At 47.9% G+C, this 23,241-nt stretch overlaps 1 protein-coding gene across 1 annotated transcript in view; it reads right to left on the reverse strand.

Moving 5' to 3' along the window:
• RTF1 (RTF1 homolog, Paf1/RNA polymerase II complex component) overlaps positions 1 to 23,241 on the reverse strand; it is a 360,077-nt gene that overhangs the window by 189,176 nt on the left and 147,660 nt on the right. The window contains exon 11 of the mRNA XM_085627115.1: positions 10,188 to 10,295. Within this exon, the coding sequence (XP_085483241.1) occupies positions 10,188 to 10,295 (108 nt within the window). The remainder of the gene's footprint in view (positions 1 to 10,187; positions 10,296 to 23,241) is intronic.

Raw genomic sequence — 23,241 nt, forward strand, 5'->3', positions numbered from 1 at the left:
TTGTGATTTTCTTTGAATGTTTTTCCTTATGACACCAATGGGAGAATCTTTTCCATTTTGCTGTGTAACACTTCTTTGTTGTAGGCCTTCTCACCTCCCTGAGTACTGCCATAGTGCTCTCTGGTAGCTTGAGGTGAGAAAACTTTAAGTCCCCAGGAGCCATGCTGCAAGGCTTAGGCTCTCTGGTTCTGGGTGTAGCACCTTTCCGCTTTGCATTGTTAAGAGGTCCTTTCAGTTGGGGAACTTGTGCATCTCCCCCTCATCCTTTCCGGGTGCTATAAGGATCAATGTCATGTGGCTGATTTTGCACTTGTTGAGTACCCTGTGTAGTCGTGGTATTGGGAGAACAGCGTAAGCAAATGTCTCTGACCAGTCTATACATAGCGCATTCCCTAGGGACTGTGCGCACAGTCGTCTGGATGCGAAGTGTTGGCATTTTGCATTCTGGGGTGTTGCAAATAGGTCTAGTCGCGGAGTCCCCCACTTGTTAAATATTTGTAGGATTTCTGATTTACTTATCTCCCATTCGTGGGATGCTGATGCTTGTCTGCTCAGCCTTTCTGCTTCTACATTGTCCTTCCCCTGAAGATGTATTGCTAGTAAGTCCATGTTCCTTGGAATAGACCATCTCCATAGTTCTTGGGCTAGGGTTGATAGTGCCAATGATTGTGTTGATCCTTGATTGTTGATGTAAAACACTGTAGTTGTATTGTCTGTTTGAATCAACACCCTTTTCACATAAAGCTCCTTCTGAAAGGCTTTTAAGGCTAGGAACACTGTCTTTAACTCCCTTTAACTCCAGAAAGTTGATGTGTTTTATCACATCCTTTTGCGTCCATATTCCAATTACCTTGAGGTAGTTCATGTGCACTCCCCACCCTAGCTGGGAAGCGTCTATTGTAATGGTCACTGTTGGAGTTGGGTGTGTGAAAAGTTTCCCCTGTGTTATGTTCTTCTTGTTCTATCATGTCATCTCTTGATAAACCGTTTGTGCGACAACCACTAGATCCTCCCAACTCCTTGTTGACTGTGACCATTGCTGGTGAATCCATTCTTGGAATGGTCTCATGTGTAGCTGAATGTTTGGGACTGGATGAATGCATGAAGCCATCATCCCTAGCAGTTTGCCCTTTGTGGTATAGAAATGTCTCCTTCAGTATTGCTGTTCTTTTTGTGCTTGGAACCACCTTTCCTAGTGTTGTGTTGATCTCTGCCCCGAAGAATATCTTTACTTGTTCTGTTGATGATTTGTCCCAGTGTATTGAGAAACCGAGCTGGACCAATGTCTCTAGAACTTTCTGCATGTGTTGTTAGCAAAGATTGTATGGGTTTGCTCTTGCCAACCAGTCGTCTAGGTATGGATAAACGTGGATCCCTTGCCTTCTTAGGTGGGCTGCTACTGCTGCTAGGCATTTTGTGAAGACTCTTGGTGCTGATTTCAGTCCGAATGCTAGCACCGTGAATTGGTAGTGCGTTTTGTCGATTACAAATCTGAGAAGGCTCTTGTGCTTGCTTTTCATGGGGATGTGCAAGTCCGCGTCCTTTAGGTCTATAGTTGCCATGTAGTCTCCTACCTGTATCTGAGGTATGACTTCTTGTAAGGATGTCAACTAGAATTTTTGAGTTTTTATGAACCGGTTTACGAACCTAAGTCTAGTATAGGTTTTAATGTTCCATCCAGCTTTTGTATGAGGAAGTATGTAGAATACACACCCTTGTTCCTCTCCTTGTAAGGTACCTTCTCTATGGCCCTTTTGTTTAGAAACTCTTGTGCTTCTTTGAGCAAATGAGACAGCACTCTTGCTGAATGAACCTTGTTCTTTGGTCTTTTGCATGGATGTTGTTTTGCCAGTTCTATGCAGTATCCGTATCGTATTATGTTTAATATCCATTTGTCAGATGTAATCCTCTTCCACTCCTGGAAGAAGTTTCCTATTCCGCCTCCCACTGGTGTTACATGTTGGAGAGATTGTTTGTCCTTTGGAACATGATCCTTTACTATGTTTACTTGTTGTTGCGCCCTCTGAGATCTTGTTAGAGTGCGCTCAAACTTTGCAGTGCAGTCACTAGGAGGTGGGTTGCTGTCCCCCTCTTTGCTGTTGGCGTCTTGTTAGAGTGCGCCCTCAAAAGGATTGCCTTCCGTGTTGATATTGCCAATTTTTTTGTTGTTGACCCTGTTGCTGGCCTTGGTTCCCTTCTTGGTAACCTTGTTGAAAAGTATGGTGTGAGGGCACTGGCTGGTTGTTACCCCTGCCTGCTGGTCTACGTGATGGTGTCCCCCTATGCATACCTCTGAATTGCAGTGCCCCCATGGACCTTGCAGTTTCATTTACCTTTAACTGGTTTAACTTATCGTCCACAGCTGTTCCGAATAGTTGTTCACCATTGAACGGAGTGTTTAAAATGTCGCTCTGTATATCGGGTTTGAACCCTGAGATTCTTAACCAGGCGTGTCTTCTCTCCATCACCCCGATCATCATTTGCCTGCTTGATGTCTCATAAGCATCTAGGGCTGATTTTAAACATGTATTTGCCATGTTCTTTCCTTCTTCCACCAAGTGGCCTACCCTTCTCTGGAACTGATCTGGTAGATGTTTCAGCAGTTCACCTACTTTCTCCCAGTGCCGATATGCATGTCTATTGATTAGTGCATTCGAATTTGCTATGCGCCACTGAATTGCGGCGCTTCGTTCCATATTTCTTCCCGTGGGATCTATTCTCTTGCTCGCCTTGTCTGGCGGTGGTCCCACGTTAGTGGGTATATTAGCTCTTTTCCTGGCTGTGGAAGCTATTATAGAGTCTGCAGGCACTGAACCCCTGATATACGTAGGGTCCTTGGAGGAGTGTTTGTATTTCTTCTCACCCCTTGGTGTTACAGCCTTGCATGTAGCAGGTTCTTTGAAAGCTTCCTTTCTACGATCCAGCACACTTGGTAGCATGGGAAGGAATTGATTCCTTGTCTGTGTGAGCAGCAAGGTCTCTAGGAGAAAACAGGAATGTGGTTTTTCCACCTCTAGCTGCACTCCATAGGTGTCTGCAGCCTTCTTTATCACCTGATTGTACATCCCAATGTCATCGAGTGGTGAGGGCCTCGAAGGGTACGAGTCTACCCCTTCTTCTGGAGAGTCTGTGTCGAGATCTTGCCACTGCAGGTCTTGTGTCTCCGAGGTCGCCGAATCGTGATAGGTTTAGTCCACTTCTCCCTCGAACTAGTACTCTTCCTCCTCAGCCAGTTCTGGTGTTGTAGGAATCTCTAGTTCCTATACATATGTTTCAGGTTGTGGCGGATTTTTTGGCGGAATTTTGAATTTCTTCATGGTTTGTCGAAATCCTTCTTACTGTGCAAGTTGCTTGCCATTTCGGCTTCAAGCCTCTTCTTTTCTAGCTCCGACGCTTGTGCTTCGGCGTGGAGATTTTCGGGCTTTCTCTTGGAGTTTGTCGAAGTCGAAGCTTGTTTCACACCCCTTCTCTTTTCGACGTCAAGGAGTCTTTCTCGTGCGAGGGTTTTCGCCGGAGTCCTTGTCAAAGGAACCAACAGACTGTTTGTCCTTGGACTCACTTGCGGTTGTCAAATGTTTCGATGCCAAGGCTGTTTGAGGACTAAGAGTCACTCTTTTGTGGGTTGGCCAACTGTTTAGAGGTCGCTGTTTCCCTTACCTCCTCTGAGTTTTCTCTTCGACGTCAACGACTTGGACATGTGCGTCCTCCTTGCCTTTGGACCCTTCGGCGACGTTGTCCTCTTCCTCGCTGGAGAGGTCCAGGTCTCGAAGCGACAGTGGTGGTCCTTGACCCTGCATGTTATAATTCGCTCTTTTCCGCCTCTCCCTCACCCTTAAAGTCTTCGGGGTGAACGCCGAGCACGCGTTGCAATCTTCGCTTCGGTGGTCGAGCGGCAGGCAAAGGTTACAGACCGGATGCTGATCCTTCTATGTGTACTTGTGGTGGCAATTGTCGCAGAACTTGAATGGGGTCTTGTCCATTGTAGCGCCCTGGAAGCCCCCTGTACGCGAATTCTCGGTAGGACGTCAAAGCTCTGGTGTTTTTCCACTTCTCTGCGTCCCGGTTCACCACCTCGAAGGCCGGTGTGTCGGTAAAGTAGTTTTTCTGATATTCCTGATATTTTTCGAGGGTTCTCACTCCAAAGTTCTGGAGCTCCTTCCGTCTCGATCCAGACCCAACAGCGGACAAAAAGAATCTGAAGATGGCGACCAAAGGTGGGAGTTTCCGGAGGTAGCACGTCGGCGTCACAGAAGGACACCAAATGGTGGTATGTCGATGCCCACGAAAAAAAAGGGAAGAAATACTACAATTTTAGACCCAAGCACTAGATGGCGGAATAATGCACAGCATAGTAAATCCAAAAAAGATTCACACTGCAAAGCTGCGAAGTTTGGTAGCAAATTTCTCAGCACATTAAACTCACACTGATGCCAATGTGGGATTTAATGTAAAATGCACTCCAAGGGCATCTTAGAGATGTCCCCTGAAATTCAACCAGCCCTGGTGTAGGTCCTGGATAGCTGTCTGCCATTTGCTACCACCAGAAAGTTTTCAGAAACCCCCGGTAGAGAGCCTCCGCTCTCTGGATACTGAGACAAAGCCCATCCTGGGCAGTGGTGTCATGCCCCTGCCCCCAGGATGGGCTGGGTCCACAAAGGGGAAGCTCAAAGGTCTGCTGACTTTGGAAGCTGTCCCTCCCACCGGTTCTGGCCCCCTCTTTGGGTTGGGAGAATCAGTGGGAAAACCAACCTAGGCAGAGCGGTGTCCCCACCTTTGCCAAACCCACCCCTCAGGTGGGGGTGGCGAGGTGAAGCACACATCTCAGTCCCCTCCACCTTGAAGATTGGGAGACCCAGCCACTTAAGGAGACGGTCATGTCCCGTCCCACTGGAGGGTGGCATAATAGGGGGAGTATCAATCAAACAACATTTGTAGAGCGCACTACGTACCCGTGAGGGTCTCAAGGCGCGGGGGTGGGGGGGGGGGCGCTACTGATCGAACAGCCAGGTCTTGAGTAGCCTCCTGAAGGTCAGCAGGTTTTGTGTCTGTCGTAGGTTAAGTGGGAGGGTGTTCCAGGTCTTGGCGGCGAAGTGAGAGAAGGACCTCCCGCCGGTGGTTGTTCTTCGGATGCGCGGGACGGTGGCAAGTGCGAGGTTGGCGGAGCGGAGCTGGCGGTTGGGGTGTAGAAGTAAAGTCGTTTGTTGAGGTAGGCTGGGCCGCTCTTGTGGAGTGCCTTGTGTGCATGGGTGAGGAGCTTGAAGGCGATCCTCTTGTTGACGGGCAGCCAGTGCAGGTTTCTCAGGTGGGGGGTGATGTGGCAGTGGCACCCACCAAAAGGAAGAGACCCATTGGTCCCAACCTGCACCCCCCTTCAACGCCCCTAAATTTAGTTTTATGTGGTAACCCTGAATCTTGCCTCCTCAGATTCAAGCAAGCAAGAAGGACCGAAGAGCCATGCTGACCCAGGAAGAAGAGGATACCTACTGCTTTGGCCCCTGCCTTTCCGGCCTGTCCCTCTTCTGACCTACCTACAATGAATAAACCAGTGTGACCAGCAGCCCCCCAGAGCACAGAAGACCTGCCCTGCACTCACCTTCAAGATTCTGACACCTGTGAGCGGATTTACTCAAGAAAATCTCAAAGAGCACAATCCGGATTCAGGTGACTGCGCGATTCTGAACTACTCTGCACCAGACGCCCACACCCTGAGTTCAAGTGGCCCAACACCACAAGGTGGTCTCCCCAGCGATCCAGTGTGGGATAGGGGGGCCGAATGGGGGAACAGTGATATATAGAAAAATAGGCACAAACTGCCAAAAGAGAAAGCACAAGTATACCCAACTGTAATGGTTGCAATAAGTTGCTCTGGTGATGTACTATTCTTTATACTGCAAGGTGTTTATTGCCTTGACAATAATTCATGTAGCATACACTTTCTAGCAAAACAAGCATTTGCTATGCAATAGGTCTCGGATTTGCAAGAGTTGGAGCTATTGGCATTGTAAATGACAATGCCTTTTATTCATTTGTTTTGAAAACCTGCAAGCGGTGCATAAACTGGCACTTTGTACGTATAGTCCTTGCTTACGAGAAGCAAGGCTGGCAGTAAAAGAGACTGCCAGGCTGGATTCTCATAAGCAAGGACTACAAGTACAAGGTGCTTGTTTATGCACAGCTTGCAGGTTTTCAAACGCATAAATAAAAGGCATTGTCTTTTACAATGCCAATAGCTCAAACTCTCGCAAATGCGAGACCTATTGCATTGCAAATGCTTGTTTTCTATTGTTTTGGTCATTTTCGAGAGCAATTCTGTCTTCGATTGAATGTAATTTAAAAGCTAATAGTACTTTATGCTTGTAAGAATCACATGTCCCTGTGATCTGCATTAAAACTAACAATTGAGTCTAAACCTGTTCTATGTACACCTGACCGAAATGTATACAGGATAGCTACATTTTTGTAATGAAAATGTTTACTGCAAGCATGTGGTTGCCATTTTAGGCAGACATGTTTTTTATATGTTTTAAATGTGTGGCTTATAGGTGGCATCAAAAATATCTTTACAAAATAATCTTCACACCAGCTGCCTTAGTCAAAATTATACTTTTTAAACTTAAGGCCTTAAACTGATGCGGTGACACACTAAATTCTAAGAGTGAATGATATTAACTGGACAAAAAATGTTAATGGAAAGGAGCCAACATAGTCTGATTCCTTACAATATTATTATGTTGCTAAAAAAGAAGCGTCAGAGACAAAGTTCACTTCAGCCAACCCAAAAATTAGAGGATGGAAAACTGAATGTAGAAGTGAAGAAAAACGCATGAATATGGCTAACATTACAGAAGTACTGGTTGCCATACAAGACTAAATCCTTCTTAGGGAGTGACATACGATCATGAACCAGAAGAGATTGTAATCACAGGTTAGAATAAAGTGGAAAAAATATAAAGGACACGGATTCATATTTGTGTATCTGCATAATGCTCATTGCCTACTGGTGGGGTCACCAACTGCACGGAGTCAACTCGTACAGAGGTGCAAAGATGCTTGAGCATGAAAGTGCCATAAGTAATTATAATCTGTTTCTTGCAGTACTAAATCCAACGATCGATTTTATATACATATTAATAAATGACAAGTTGAGTGTCTATTTGTCTTATATGCTGCTATTTACTTATTACATTGCTAAATTAAGATCTACGCACTTCTATCCCTCTAAGTGAAAGTTTCCAATGAATTTTAAAGTAGATATTTTAAACCTAGTCTTTTTATTGCATGTTTTTATCCGTGTATCTTTTATGATCCGCTTTCGGAAGATCGAATAAAGATTAAAGTGAAAGTGAGTGAGACAAGCTGTGTGTTTACCAGCAACAACAAACACAAGATACAAAAGCAATGTGATGCTGGAATCCAAAAGTTTTCAAAGTGGTGTAGAGCACTGTAGACAGATCTCAAGGTTACAAATGAATTGCCGGCAGCATATTTGAGGCCATTTTACTTAAAAGCAATTTAAGAACCTTTGGTTCAGAACATCTATATGAAGTTTAAATCTGGCTTATTTCCATTAGGTGTTAACCCCTGGGCAAAAGGTGTAGGAGCACTAGGCCCCAAAGTTGTCAGGTCTGTCTTGCTGTGATACAGGATGGAGTCTATGTTTTGTTCTTTTGGCCGGGCTTGGAGACTCCGAGGTTTAAATATTTTGCTTCAATATGAAAAACACACTTGTGTGGAACATATGAGGAAGTGTTATTTATATGTTTAATTCACCATCTGCAAGAATTTGCTATTGCCTGAAGAGTTTCTTTATGTTCTTTTTAAAACTATAACCAGGGACTATTTACCCTTTTAATTGTTCCTTATAGCACTTAGCATGCGCAGTTAATTGCATTTGCTGTTTGGAGTGACGTCGATAATGGACCCATTTAATAATAGCTTCTTGGGTTACGGGGAGGGTTTTATGTGCTTTGTATTATTTAGGTATTGGGTATTTTTATGTCCCACAAGTTTTTATTGTGATTAATTGCTCTTATAAATGTAGTGCTTCTGTGGACAGATTACTTTTTATGTTAAAACAAATAAATAAATGTGATACTTGGTAAGACTGCACAGTAGGTTAATGCACCCGCTGCAAAGTTCTGTGAAACTAAAAGGCACGGACTTCAATTCAAGCAGGGACTGTTTCACTGTTTCGAAATAATAAAACGAGTACCGCTAAACTGGGATAACCGCAGCGGGGATTTACAACTCTTCCTAGTTGAAAACGTGTGAAAGGCAGGATGCTGGAATCGTTAGTCAGAGTAAAATAGGAAGGTGCAGTAGAAACCAGGGTGCGGTTCTTGTGCCAGTGAACAGTGTGATAGCGGCGGTCACAAGTGCATGGCGAGGAGCTGGCATAGTGACGTATGGGACGCTGGCAGGACTGGCACCGATGAAGAGGGAAGCTCTGGTAACCAGATGCACCAATGGCACGGCTGGACTGTGTGAGTAGGCGCAGGCAGGTGTGCGCAAAAAGGACACTGCTGGGCATTCTAGTGAGCTGCTACCGGTGGCAGTGTTGATGAAGACAGATTGCATATGACACTGGTGGGTGCTGTAAAGGAGTGGGCCGCGTGGGCAGGATGAGAAGGTGACACCAGTAGAGCGTGGGAAGAACAGCTGGCACAAGGGAATATTCTGAGCAGTGTACACTGGAGGGAAGTATATATTAGCAACAGAAGGTAGCCTGAGGAGGTGGCACCAGTGGAAAGGCATTCGTGGCAGTGAAACTGGCACGGGTGGACAGTCTGAGGCAGAGGCACGAGAGGGCAGTGCGCGGAGCAAGCACTCACGGGGAGGGCTGCCACAAGGCGAGTTTGCACCCACTGGCAGAGTTAGCATTGCTGGTCAGTGTGAGAGAGCGGCGCGGAGGGCAGTGTCTGGACTTGGCAGAGTTATCGGGGCTGGACAGCACCTGTCTGGACGCTGTGCATCATTCCTTGCATCGGTCTGACCCTTTCTTCAGCAGCCACGATTCCCCACGTAACATTTCCCAGGAGCCGGAGCAGATCTGCCTCAGTGCGCTGCACTCAGTGCTCACTTACTCCGTACCTGCCGAAGAGGAGGTGGCGCGATAGGTGGAACCCTGTGACCGTCAGGACAAGGAGATCGCTGCAGCCGGAACATTAACAGTCTGCTATCTAATCAGCAGAACAACCCAGACAGGAATGTCATAGACTGAATGCAGAACAAGAGATATATTACATGTTAGGCGTGAGGCGTTTGTTTGCCTTCAGCCAGAGGCCAATGCATGTCCCTGCCGCCCTGCAGCGCAGAGGGATGGGGGGAGACAAGCTCTTCAGAAGCCCCATAACACGTCAGGGACCCTCATTTAGCCAAAAGCCAATGAATATCGTGATGTGCTTCACATTCAGCATTATCATCGTCATCAACGCCATTATTAATGCTAATGACGCTGAAGGGGCTGAAGAACTCAAATATATTTATCGGGGGAAGGAAGCCAAAAAAATGGATCCAAAAAAGCAGAAGCCCACCAGTGGTGCGCGTGCCCCAGCGAGTCGTGGTTTCAATTATCGCGCCCATGTCTGGGCACAATATTTGAAACCACATGGCATATTGGTGTTATTACACGCACCAAGCGCTTAATAGACACCAATAGGCCATGGGCGGAGCAATGCGCCCGCATTTGGCCAATTGCGTGCAGTCTTTTATAAAAAGACGCACGCAAAGGCCAATCGCGTCGCACAAAAGGAAAAGCACATGCACGAGCATGTGCGATTTCAGGCTCCGTTTTGGAACCCTCCACAAAAGGACTCTCGCTGCGCGACCTGTGCTACGCACTGCATCGCTAGGCACCAGGCCTAATAACACAATTCAAAAGCTGCATTCCTGTAGCAGGAAAAAAAGGGTCCGGAAAGGAAAAAACGCACAGGCATAGATTTAAAAAACAAAATGTCAATGCAGAGATCTTTTTGCCACAGTCTGCAAATTATCAGGGCATTCATTTTATCAGAAGCCCAACTGAATGACACTAATATACAAACAAGGAAAGTTCCCTTTTAAAAAAAAGAAGGTCCACAGGAACTTATTCCCTTACCACTGCTATTAATCCTTACTGTGCTACACTTCTTTTGCAAATCATAGAGAACATAAGGTTACATTTACAACCGGTTCCTGCTTGAACTCACATCTTCAATATCCTGATCATTGAATTTGTGGTTCATGGCTTCTTTGATGACCACTTCTTTCTTGTTGATCTCATCCAGTGTAGGCAGCTGCATTCCTGCAGAGAACATCTGAAAATCAAATGTCAAAATTATTCAAATATCCTTGGCGATCACAAAAATATGTACTGTACTGTGGCAGCTAAGAAAGGAGTAGTTTCTTTTCTGTAACTCCAGTTCTGTAGTAGGGGTATCTGTTATAGTCATAATCTAGTGAATAGTCCCACCCATGTGCGTGGACCCCGGAGCAATAAAAAATAATCTCTAAAGGTGACAAATCATGCAGACCTGCATACACCTTCAAGAGAGAATTTAATTTAATGACAGATAATGCAGCCTATACCCACAGGCTACACTGTCCAGTACTTCAACTAGAATTCCACCAACATCCACAAACAGCACTGCCTGTCCAGCTTTTCTCCACAAAGGAAAAAACCCTGCCTCTACCAGCAGAAGCCTCTGGAATGATAGAGAGGAAGGAGTGGACAGACAAGCCCCATAGGCTGCCATTATGTGGCTTAGAACAGGATACTGTGCCTTTAAGAAAACTTTCCAGATTTCCAGAACTTTTCCCAGTATCCCAGAATGCACAGCAGGTCCCATTTACTTTCAGTTCTTTTTGAAGGCGTAGCACGCCAGACCTGTAGCATTCTACATATGAATAAGTATCTCTCCACCGGGGAGGAGGGCGGGCGCTTATGACTATAACAGAGATACCTCTACTACAGAACTGGAGTTACAGAAAAGAAACTACTCCTTCTGTAGTAGGGGATCTCTGTGTATAGTCATAATCTAGTGAATAGAATGGCAAGCCCATCCCCACACAACAACAGCGGTGGAGAACACACAAGACAATACCACTACTGTGCGAACAAATTTCGCAGCGAAGCCTGCCCAACCTGAGCATCTGCCCTGGCATCCGTGTCCAGACAGTAATGCGCAGCAAAGGTATGGACCGACTTCCAAGTAACCGCCTTGCAGATTTCCGCAATCGGAACATTACGCAGCAAAGCCGTCGTGGCAGCTTTGCCCCTGGTGGAATGAGCCTTAGGTTTACCCCCTAAGGTCTTATTAGCCTTTTGATAACACAATTGTATGCAGGACACAATCCACCGAGAAATGGACTGCTTAGAGGTCGCGAGACCGGTCCTGACTGATCCATAATTAACAAACAATTGGTCTGACCTACGAATATCCTTGGTCTTATCCAGATAAAATTTCAACACCCTCCGAACATCCAGGGAATGGAGAGACCTTTCCGTTGGCGAAGAGGGACTCTGAAAGAACGTAGGTAAAGTTATGGTCTGGTTGACATGAAAATCAGAGATAACCTTAGGAAGGAAGTTAGGGTGAGTACGCATCACAACCTTAGCAGCATGAAACACAGTATAAGGTTCTTGACAACATAATGCCTGAAGTTCACTCACCCTGCGGGCCGATGTAATGGCCACTAGGAACGCCGCCTTCCAGGATAGGTGCTACAATGAAGCCTTGTGAATGGGTTCAAAAGGCTCCTTCATCAGTCTGGACAGCACCACATTCAAGTCCCAGGAAGGCGAGGGAAGTCTGACGGGAGGAAACACTTTCTTCAAGCCTTCCAAAAAATCCTTGACCACAGGAATCTGAAAGAAGGAAGTCTGTGAAGGGCATTTCCTGTAAGCAGTCAAAGCAGCCAGATGAACCTTAATGGAATGGAAATTAAGGCCAGACTGCGCCAGATGTAAAAGGTACCGAAGGATGACATCTTCCTTACATGTCGTCGGATCAAAGTTCTTGGACTTACACCAGAACCTCTTCCACTTGTAAGCATAGGATGTCCTAGTGGAAGGTCGTTTAGACTCCTTCAGTATGTCCATACAATCGTCTGGTAGATTCAGATGGCCATATTGCACTATTTCAGGAGCCATGCCGCCAAACTCAAAGACGAGAGGTTGGGGTGCACCATCCGCCCCCCGATATTCGTGAGAAGGTCAGGCCTGCACGGCAACCGCATGTGAGGAAGGAGAGATCGGTGAAGTAGGTCCGTGAACCACCACTGCCTGGGACACACCGGGGCGATCAGGATCATCCGCGCCCTGGACTGGGACAGCTTGATGAGCACTGCCGGAATCAGGGGAATGGGTGGAAAAGCGTACAGAAAGCTGTTCGACCAATCGATCCATAGCGCATTCCCCAGCGTCCCCCGCTGGTAGTACCTGGATGCGAAGTCTCGGCATTTGCTGTTTTCGGCGGTGGCGAACAGATCTACGTCTGGAGTCCCCCACCTTGCGAAGACTTCTCCTAGTACTTCGTCGTTTATGACCCATTCGTGGTTTTCCTGAATCAGCCTGCTCAAGGCGTCCGCCTGAGCATTCTGCACCCCTGGCAGATGCATGGCCGTAATAGTCAGTCCTCGGGCCAGCAGCCAGCGCCAGATCGCCTGCGCCTCCTGCGACAGAGTGCGCAATCTCGACCCCCCCTGCTTGTTGAGGTAATACATCATGGTTGTATTGTCCGTCTGTATCAGCAGCGAGTTGGTCTGGAAGGACGGAAGGAAGGCCTTCAGTGCCAGGAAGACAGATCTGAGTTCCAGGAAATTGATGTGGTACGTCGATTCCAAAGGAGACCACTTTCCTTGAATCTGCAAGTCCCCGGAATGCGCTCCCCAGCCCTGGAGGGACGCATCCGTCACGACACTCGTCGTGGGAATGTCCTTGTGGAAGGGAACCCCCTTGAGGAGGTTTTCCGCCGAACACCACCACTTCAGAGACTGAAGAGCATGCAGCAAAAGTCGTATCTTGTCGTCCCAAGAGCCTGTCCTCTGATCCCACTGATCCTCCAAGCACTCCTGCAATGGTCTCATGTGTAGCCGTGCGTGAGGCGTGAGAAAGATACAGGAGGCCATCGATCCCAGTAGAGAAGACACCTTCCTCACTGTTGTCGATGGAGCAGTCCTGAGCCTTCCGAAGGAGTGATAACCGTCTCTCCTCCGAAGGAGACACGCTTGCTGACCGCGTATCGATGGAGGCTCCCAGGTACTGTATGCACTGGACCGGCGTCGGGACCGATTTGGACATGTTGACGTGTAACCCCAGCCTGTGCAAGAGAGCGCACGTCCATCGGAAGTGATCTTGCGCTTCCGAGAAGGATGAAGCCTTGATCAGCCAATCGTCCAGATACGGGTAGACAAACACCTTGTTCCTTCGCAGATGTGCCGCCACCACCGCCATGCACTTCGAGAAGGTCCTGGGCGCAGACTTTAGCCCGAATGGCAGTACTGTGTATTGATAGTGATTGACGCCGACTTGGAATCGCAGGAACTTCCTGTGCTTCCGTGCTATGGGCACATGGAAGTACGCATCCTGTAGATCTATGGCACAGAGCCAGTCTCCCCGTTGCAGCTGAGGGTAAATCTGGTGCAACGATAGCATGCGAAACTTCTCTCTGCGAATCCATTTGTTTGCCTGTCGCAAATCCAGAATGGGCCTGAACTCGTTCTTGTCCTTCTTGCGAACGAGGAAGAACCGAGAGTACAGACCTCTTCCCCTTTGAGACAGAGGTACCTCTTCTACCGCCTTTTTTCTCAACAAGATGTCTGCCTCCGCCTGGAGCTCTCTCAGCGGGAACTGAGAGCTGACCAGCGGAATCGCTGGCGGCGGGCTGATAAACCGAAGACTGTATCCATTGCAAACAATATTCAGCACCCACTTGTCCTGAGTAATTTTTCTCCACTCTGCCGGAAAAAGTTGAATGCTTCCCCCCACTGGAGTGGGTAACGGTTGAGGGGGAAGTAGCCGCTCAGGGCCGAGACCCTGCTGGGCCCTTGGTAGTGGTAGTCGCCTGCTGGCCTCCTCTACCCCTCTGGCGTTTCTGGAAGGGCTTCCGGAACTGCTGCTGTTGGTGCTGCTGCTGTCCCGAACTCTGCCCACGCCCCCTGCCCGAAGACCCGAACCGCCTCTGGAACGGGCGCTTCTTCTCGGCCTTCTCCAACCCGACGGCCGTCAGGGTTTCCGCCTCCGCCTTCATGCGGGCCCTCTCATCATCCGCATGTTTTCCGAACAGGGTTTCCCCCGAGAAGGGCAGGTTGGCCACTCTGTGCTGCGCCTCTGGTTTGAGGGACGTCAGGCGCAGCCACGAATGCCGCCTCTGGTGGACGCCATGACAGTAGGCGTGGGCGGCAAACAAGGAGACATCCGCCGCCGCGCCGATCACCTGATTAGAAACCAGCATGCCTTCGCGCACTGTTTCCAAGAAGTCCTCCTTCCTGTCCCGGGGCAGCAGGTCCGCATACTGCTGCAGGGACTCCCACAGGGCCCGGTCGTAACGGCCCAACAAAGCCCCTGCACTCGCCGCCTTCATGGAGGTGGCGGCGGTCCCACACACCTTCCTGCCCGCAGAATCCAGCCAGCGGCTTTCTTTGTCAGGCGGGACCGTCGATGAAGGGGCGGTCGCATGTTTCCTCGCCGCCGTCACGATGACCGAATCCGGCTTCGGGTCCACCCTCAAAAAGGTAGGGTCCGACTCCGGGGCCCTATACTTTTTCATGAGCCTGGAGGGGGCGGCCTACGTCACCGCGGGAGTGGGGAACAGCTCCAACGCGGGTTCCACCAGTCCTGGTACAAGGGGCAGTAGAGGGCGAGACAGATGTTTCTTATGAAGCGTCTCGAATATCACGGACGTCGTGGGTGTTGGAACCGTCACCGTGATACCCAACTTTGCTGCCCCTCTCAACAGCACCTCTTGGAAAGAGACCAAATCATCCACCGGAGACACCCTAGTCCCCGGCGAGTCCGACAGCGTCGGGGAAAAATCTCTGGTCGAGGATCGCGTGTGCGACCTGGACCTGTGCCTCCTACGGCGTCGTCCTGAGTCCGACGATGACCGTCCATGGCTCCGTGATCTTCTCCTCCTGAGAGAGCGGGAGCGAGACCTCTTCGGCTTCGGTTTGCCCGCCGGTCTAGCCAGTCCCGGCGACCGCGGGCGTCGCGGCTTCGGAGTCCCCTGCGGCGGAGTCGGGTACCTTGGAAGGGAAACCGACCGCGGGGGAACCGCCGGCGGCCCCAATGGAGTGCGTGGTAACGACCGAGGTGGGGGCGGCGGAGGCAGTGGCTGCGGTTGTGGAGGCGGTGGAGGTGGTGGTGGTGGTGGTGGCAGTGGTGGTGGAGGCGGAGTCGGAGGTGGAGGAGGCGGTGACGTAGGCATCCGAGGAGGCGTATACATCACAGAGTACACCGATCCCGATGACTCTCTTCCTCGACGTCGACCTTCGGCTCGACGGCGACCTTCGGCTCGACGGCGATCTGCGCCTCGACAGCGATCTGCGCCTCGACGGCGATCTGCGCCTCGACGGCGATCTGCGCCTAGACGGCGATCTGCGCCTAGACGGCGATCTGCGCCTAGACGGCGATCTTCTTGACCTCGAGCGTCTCGACGTCGATCGTCTCTTCGACGGCGACGTCGACCGTCTCCTCTTCACCGACGGCGAGCGGCGATCTCCCCTCGACGGCGAGCGCCGACGCCGGGTCCGATCTCGACGCCGACTGCTGGACGGCGACGTCGACGGCGTCGTCGCCGAAGACGCCAATGTAGTCGACGGTGGCCTGTTCAGGTCCCTCGACGTCGACCGTCGACGCCGCTTCTCCCCAGAGCCCTGGGGAGACGGCAAACAGATGGTAGTCATCCTCCTCGACGCCGCCGTCGACGGGGAGTGGGAACGCTTACTGGTCTTCCTGCCCCTGGGGAGCCCCCCAGAGGCCTCAGTATGGGCCAAATCAGCCCCTCCAGACCCACCTGGTGCCTTCAGCCTTCTCTCCTCCAGGACTTGAAGCCGAATCTTCATTCTCTCCCTCAGGGTCCTGGCTGAGAACGAGTGGCAGATATCACAGTCTTCAGGCACGTGGGACTGGGGAAGGCAACCTATACACACCTCGTGTGGATCTGTTTTAGCCTTCTTTCTACCACATTCCGGGCCCTTGTCGAACAAGCCAGGCATGTTGACAGTACCAGCCACTAAGCACTTGAAAAAGTGACAAAAATTGACAAAAAACTACAATAAACCCTTGAAAAGGGGAGAGCTCAATGCTCCAGGGTCCTGCTAGCAGGAGCCGGAAAAAAGAACTGAAAGTAAATGGGACCTGCTGGGCATTCTGGGATACTGGGGAAAGTTCTGGAAATCTGGAAAGTTTTCTTAAAGGCACAGTATCCTGTTCTAAGCCACATAATGGCAGCCTATGGGGCTTGTCTGTCCATTCCTTCCTCTCTATCATTCCAGAGGCTTTTGCTGGTAGAGGCAGGGTTTTTTCCTTTGTGGAGAAAAGCTGGACAGGCAGTGCTGTTTGTGGATGTTGGTGGAATTCTAGTTGAAGTACTGGACAGTGTAACCTGTGGGTATAGGCTGCATTATCTGTCTTTAAATTAAATTCTCTCTTAAAGGTGTATGCAGGTCTGCATGATTTGTCACCTTTAGAGATTATTTTTTATTGCTCCGGGGTCCACGCACATGGGCGGGACTATTCACTAGATTATGACTATACACAGAGATCCCCTACTACAGAACTGCCATTTTATTTTTCTTAGTGATGTTGCGCCTCACACTTAAACTTGCATGTAGTTTTAAAGTACTGCAAACACTTAACACATGAATTTACAAGGGCATGTTTTCGATCATGAATATAAACTATTGCTCTTCGAAAGTTGCAAACCTGTTCTCTATTGCCAGCAGTTTTTGTTCTACTGCCAGCAGTGAAAGAAAATAAAAAAATTCACTTGCCTAGAATAATCAGCTTGTAATGCTGTGGATTTAAATGTTGTGCATACTCCAGCCATCTAGTGTTCAGCACAGACCTTTCAAGCTCCTTTTTTTTCCCCGCAGAGAAGAGGTTGCAGTTTTGAGGTGACTGACTATACCTCCCCCGAAACCCACAATGCACTTTAACAGGGACTTCTCCTGCAGGTAATAGATAGGTGTCAAAATGTGAAGTTACTAAGTCGATGTGTACTGCAAGATGAATATCTGTGGAGGCTGGAGGGTGACCTGAATCTAAAGCACTACAAACCAACTATTGCAAATGTTTGGATCATGTAACGCCGTATATTAAATGCAACGTATAAAGTGAAAAGGACTAGCCATCTTCCTAAAACTGTGGCTTGTGAGTAGCTTAGAAAGGTATGTTGAACAAAGTTTTGAGTATGGTTTGTTCGCATTCTCGTCCGGACTGAAGGTTCACACTGTAATGTATATATAGTGCAATGGTTCAAAGGGAGGTCCCATAAGTCATGTAAAGATAATGTTTAAAGTTCCAAGAAGGGACTGCTGGGGTTCAAGGTGAGATAACCCTTTAAAGCCTCCCATAAATGCTTTCACAAAAGGGATGATAAAGATTGAATGGTGTACTCCAATTTGTACCCTTTTTCTGTCACGAATCAGTAGGTCTGTTCTGGAAACACAGGACAAACTGGCCAGAAAAAACGATGCTCAACACATTCTTCTCTGCCTAAATAACCATCCAAACAATCCACCATTATACAGATTTCACCCCTGCATTGATAGAGGATCCATTTATTTTAAGAGTGCAGAATGGGTCCCTCTATTAAGCTATGGATCAAAGATCTAACCTTCTGTAAGGACACTCTCAAAACCTATGAGGAAGAGCTTCCGGGAGGGTCGAGACCACGAGATTACTGGGTGTACTTGATTGACTATTTACAAATGCATCAGATTGTGTTATAATGATGGACGACGGAGGGAGGGTATGGCTGCTTAATACCATAAAGATACTGCCCGAGGGGAGCTGGGATGGTCCTAGAGGCCGGATGATATTGTACCAAGGCCTAATTGTTTTGGTTTTGTATGTTGAAATGTTGATTGCATTTCCAAAATGTGAATAAAAAAAAATAAAAAAATAAAAAAAGAGTGCAGAATGGGTGAATGCCATTTCTTGCTGAACATGTATGTAGGAGAGCAAGTCAAGGCCCAGATACAAAGTCCTTCAGCTGGATAACACAAAAAATAGTAATTCATTCTCACACCCTTATAACAGTGTATGAAGCCTTTCTAAGGCGCCAAAGGCCAGATCATCCCCCTATATTCCATACTAGTAGTCTACGAAGCCACACCTTTGGTGTTTAAGAAAGATAGTCTAGACAACTGAGCAGGGAAAGTTCAGGAGTATACCAAACCGTACCATACCACCACGCTAGCAGGAGATGTCAAAATGCTTTAGGAACAGCCTACATAGGGAAGCATCCTATAATTGGATGATTCACTGGTACTGCACACCTTACCATCTTGGTACGCATACCAGGACGTGAACAAAACGCTTTTGCTGTAGGAATATGGAGGAGACAATTGATTAAATTGTGCTCCCATATCCCTTTGGGGAATAAATATGAAATATGAAAAATTGTGAGATAGACCAGTCATAATTAACCCAGGGTTATACCGCTAATTTACGACCAACAAAGTCAGGGCTCATGGGCAAAAACAGGAGACTGCTGAGATTTCATATGCCGGTTGCTAGACAGACACTAATTGCAGCCCATAAGAAGTGAAGTAAACCAGCATCAATATTACAATGGGTGCGCAGCCATTAAAAGATGGAGGCACATGAGAAGACATGACATGATCTGTAGTACACAAGGTCAACAATTTAACGAGATTAGGCACCCTCTAATTAGTCGCCCAACTGGGCTTGGACAGTGAAAAGGTTTTAATTTCCGTCCTAGTGCATAACAACTACTGGAACTGCATGAGATGAAATGCAACTGACTATACGTAATGTTCGTTGATGGGGAAGGGAGATGGATTTCCTCACAAAAACAAAGTGTCTAAATGCAGAATTGTATCCAAGAGGCAAAGAGTCAGTTATGTTTGGGTTGGTCTTTTTTGTTGCACCCAAATTGAGGGCCTTTTCTAGTTTTTAGTGTACATGTGATTATACCTGGATAGCCCAGTCAGTGATAGTCTTGGATGAAATGTAGAACAGTGTTTCCTGGTGGGCCCACCCCTTCCACTGCACCCTCTTTTCTGTATGATGTCCATAAACAAATAATAAAACACTTAACTGTTAAAGGGTAATTGCAGACTAAGTTCTATGCAAAAAGATTTAGATGATACCTCTCCAACTAGCAGCTCCTGAGGTACAGTGAACTTCACAATAGTCAGTAAATAACCAATGAATACAAGCGCATTGTGTCTTTGAGAGGGATTGCAACCAAATCGCACATTGAACAAGACAGTGCAGCTCAGCTACAGGAGCTGCTCTGAAAGTGCACACCATGGTTTTCATGACTGATGTGATCCCTACTGCAACAGTGTTAATATTTATTAGCAGCCAAAAAGGAATACTCTGTGGGATCTCTCCCCGGTTTCGGTAATACTAAAATGTGGGCGTTCCTCAGGCAAGCCGGAAGGATTACGGAGTAGAAAGCTTCCTTATACATGGCAAGCTTAGGCGTCTTCCCCGAGCTCATATTCTTTATTGCCAGTCTAATGTCCGTCTTATCTATTGGGGAATCAGCATTCCTCGCATCTGTGTTAATTCTAGGTAATTGCGCCTCATCCAGTACCGCTGCAATGATACTCATAACTCTGCCCTTGTTTAGCATAAAGTGCAGAGTAAAATGAAGCTAATCTGCGCAAGATATGTCCCTGTGCCATGAGAACCTCCACATTCATGGGGGTAAGTGACAACTGCACTGCTGCCCTTTTCTCTGTTGACTAGCCAGGCTAACAGATGACCAGCTTTGTCTCCCGGTTCATGTAGCTTTTCGGTGTATGTTCCGTAGTCATGTTTCCCTAGCGTATTCCGTGCTTCATCAAGTTAGTCCTGGATGTCCTGTCATTTGTTCCACAGCTCAAAAGTATGTGGGGGCCTGTATATCTATCTACACAATGCTTTTCTGTAGTGTTGTGATAGTGTCAACCATATGTTGCACTCATACATTTGAATTAGATGGTCCCTTCGAAAGCTACCCATACTATACCAGGCGAGGCAACTGACACAGAATTGATAGCAAAATAGGTTACTTCCTCCCTAAAATCCTCTCTAAACACCTGATCATGTGGCACATGGGGTTGGATGCGCCACTCCAAAAGTTGTGCCTCGTAAGCCTGACCCGCTAGTTCCACTGCTAAGGGGCCATGATTCGACACCTGTTCTGGACATACAAAGGCAAAGTCAGTTCTAGAAAAAGTTGCATGTGGGTGTTAACAGAAAGAGTACCCCCCCCCCCCCACACCCGGCTGTGTCAGATCCTCGAGAGTTCCATCAAGTGTAGAGTCTCCATGCCCTTATCAGCGCCATCGAAGACCTACCCAGTGGCCTTTTAGTGGCCCTAGAGCTGTCAAGTGCACTGTCCAGAATACAGTTGCAGTCGCCCGCCCATATGAGGTCATAGTGAGTTTATGGCATCTGTCAAAACTTTCATTATTGAATTTTGCAGTGCACACAGCAGTACAATACATCACAATTTCTATATTGCAAAGTGTACATTCTATAGAACAGATCAGTTTCCTCTCACTCAGGAAATGGTCTTAACAGAAGGCACAAATAAAATTAAAAAAGAGTACCACTAATGAACACCATTATAGAATTACATTTCCCCCCCCCCAGACTCCTGCACCCGACTAACACCCTAACAAACGTACACAGGAAAATACCGATCATTCCTTAGAGAGTAGGAGATGTGAGACTATCACCAGAGGAGCACCGGGGGACAAGCTACCTCCTCCAAGTAGCCCCCAGTAACATTCATAAAATTGGAAGAGATGGAGTGCCCATGTTCATGCTGGGCGTACACATAGAGGAAGACCTTAGGAGAGGTACTTCACCACGGGACCATATATATATATTTTTAAAGGAATCAGAAAAAACATCTGCCATGAACTACATCATTAGTGCCTGTCATAAGCAGAAGTGCCATTGCTTCATAGATGGTAGCTCTTTTAGTTTCCAGGCCGCATCTACTGCCACTTTTGCTGCACCCTGATGTCCTCAAACGCCAGACTATAGGTGATAGATATCACCTATAGTCTGGCGTTTGAGGACATCAGCACGCAAGATCAGGAGCGCAAAGCCCAGATACTACGGTACAGGATAGCCCAGAACGTCTAATTTGTGCCAATATTTCCAACCAAAATGGGCTGATTGTTGGGCAATTTCACCAAATGAGTTTAAAATCCCCCAGTTGAGCGTACCCCCTCCAACATAAATCAGAAGTTGTGGGAAAGATTTGTTTTAGTTTCGTGGGGTAGAAGTACAAATCATATAGTACTTTATAATGAGTCTCCCCCCATTGAGTAATTGAATTTAGGTATCTCTCTATATAGTCTGCCCCACTACTCGTCTAAGATTGTCTCGCCCGGGATTCGCTCCCAAAGCCCTGTGTTTTGGTTGGGGTGGAGGGGGCTCTAATCCTAGCGATAAATCATTCGCAGATTCCAAACCTTTCCAGAGTGTGGAATAAAAACACCAAAATCCACCCAGTTGAAAGCTTTCTCGGCGTCAAACGCCAGTCAAACTGCCAGAAGCAATTATTTAGTCGCTTTCTCGACTAGATTGAAGACCATCTGCAAGTGATCGTGTGTTTGGCAGCCTTTGATAAAGCCGGACTGGTCCGGATGCATCAAGTCCGGCAAGAGATCCTTAAGTCTAGTAGCTATAATTTTCCCGGCTTGGACAGAACAGAGATGAGGGCCTGACCCAATGAAGTGGGCACCGCCCCAGAGCCTGCTATGGAGTTGTAAAGGCTCACCATGTGTGGAATAAGTTCCGCCACAAACGTCTTGTGGAATGGTGTCGTGAGCCCTTCGGGCTTAATGACTTATGAGCCTTGAGACTCACTATGGGCTTGCGGACCTTCTCCTCAGCCATCAGCTTTCCCAGTACATCATTTTGTGCTGCAGTCACCCTTGAGAGCTCCACCTCCTCGTGGGTATCAGGAGTACTGAGGTCCTTGTAAAAGCGACCAAAGGCCTGAGCTTTCCCCCGGTTCTGTGGTTGCCCTACCCCTACCCACCCCCCTCCTCCTCCCCCACCCCCCTCCAATGATTAATGTCTCCAATGAACACCCTTTACCTCTTAATCTGCAATTATCTGGCCAGGTGTGTAGCTACCTTATTTTTCTTGTTTGTATGCTGTGCATTAAAATCTTAAGGTAAGTTCAGCCCTATTATTGAAAATGCCATTGATCTAGCCTCGGAGGGTTGTCACTATCCTCTGTAGAGTGAGAGTAGGGTTTTTCTTGTGAGCCTGCTCTGCTGCTTGGAGTTCTGTCTCGAATGTTAACCTCTTGTGTCCTTTTCTTATTGAGTGATGATTGAAGTGAGATGCATTTGCTGTGAAGTACTGCCTTGAAGGAGTACAAGTTGTTAGATGGGTTGGTGTCTGTTAGACCTGTCAGCCCTTTGGGTGGTCCCTCCTCATCATTATTTATTTTGTCCCACTTTTGCCTCAAACCCTGTTTGAATTTTTCCTTTTTGGGAACCACCAGACTTTTTAGTGTTGCTACAGATTCAGGGAGCCATTTTAGCTACCCCTGAAACTTCTGTCTGAGGGCCTGAAGCACAAAATGGTGGCCTCCTGTGACATCACCAGCATCCACTGGAACCTACCAGCACCTTCCAGAACCTTCCAGGAGATTCCAGAACTGGGTGACAGTTGGAAACCGTTTAGAATGTTGGGGAGTTAAGAGGGAGAGTTGGCAGTTGGAGCTGGCAGTTGGCACCTGACTGGTGAAGAGAGAGGAGCACAACAGTGAAGGAGGAAGGAGTGAAGCAGCAGGGGTGGAAACTTGTGCCTGGAGTGGGGTCCATAAACCCACCCTTGATACTTGTCCCTACTGATGGATCCCAGCCTATAGCCCTGTGTGGGAAGAAGTCAGAAGAAAACCATCCTAAGGACCTGGACAGCAGGAACAGGCCTTAGAACCAAGAAGACAGCAAGATTCTGACCTGAGAACTGGTTTCCCTGGAGTCTGGCGTCGAGTAGCCGAAGACCTGGAGCCCGAGGTGGAGAAGCGGCGCTGACTGAGGTAGCAG

This window comes from Triturus cristatus, chromosome 9 (assembly GCF_964204655.1).
Source record: "Triturus cristatus chromosome 9, aTriCri1.1, whole genome shotgun sequence".
In the NCBI taxonomy this organism is placed as follows: Eukaryota; Metazoa; Chordata; class Amphibia; order Caudata; family Salamandridae; genus Triturus; species Triturus cristatus.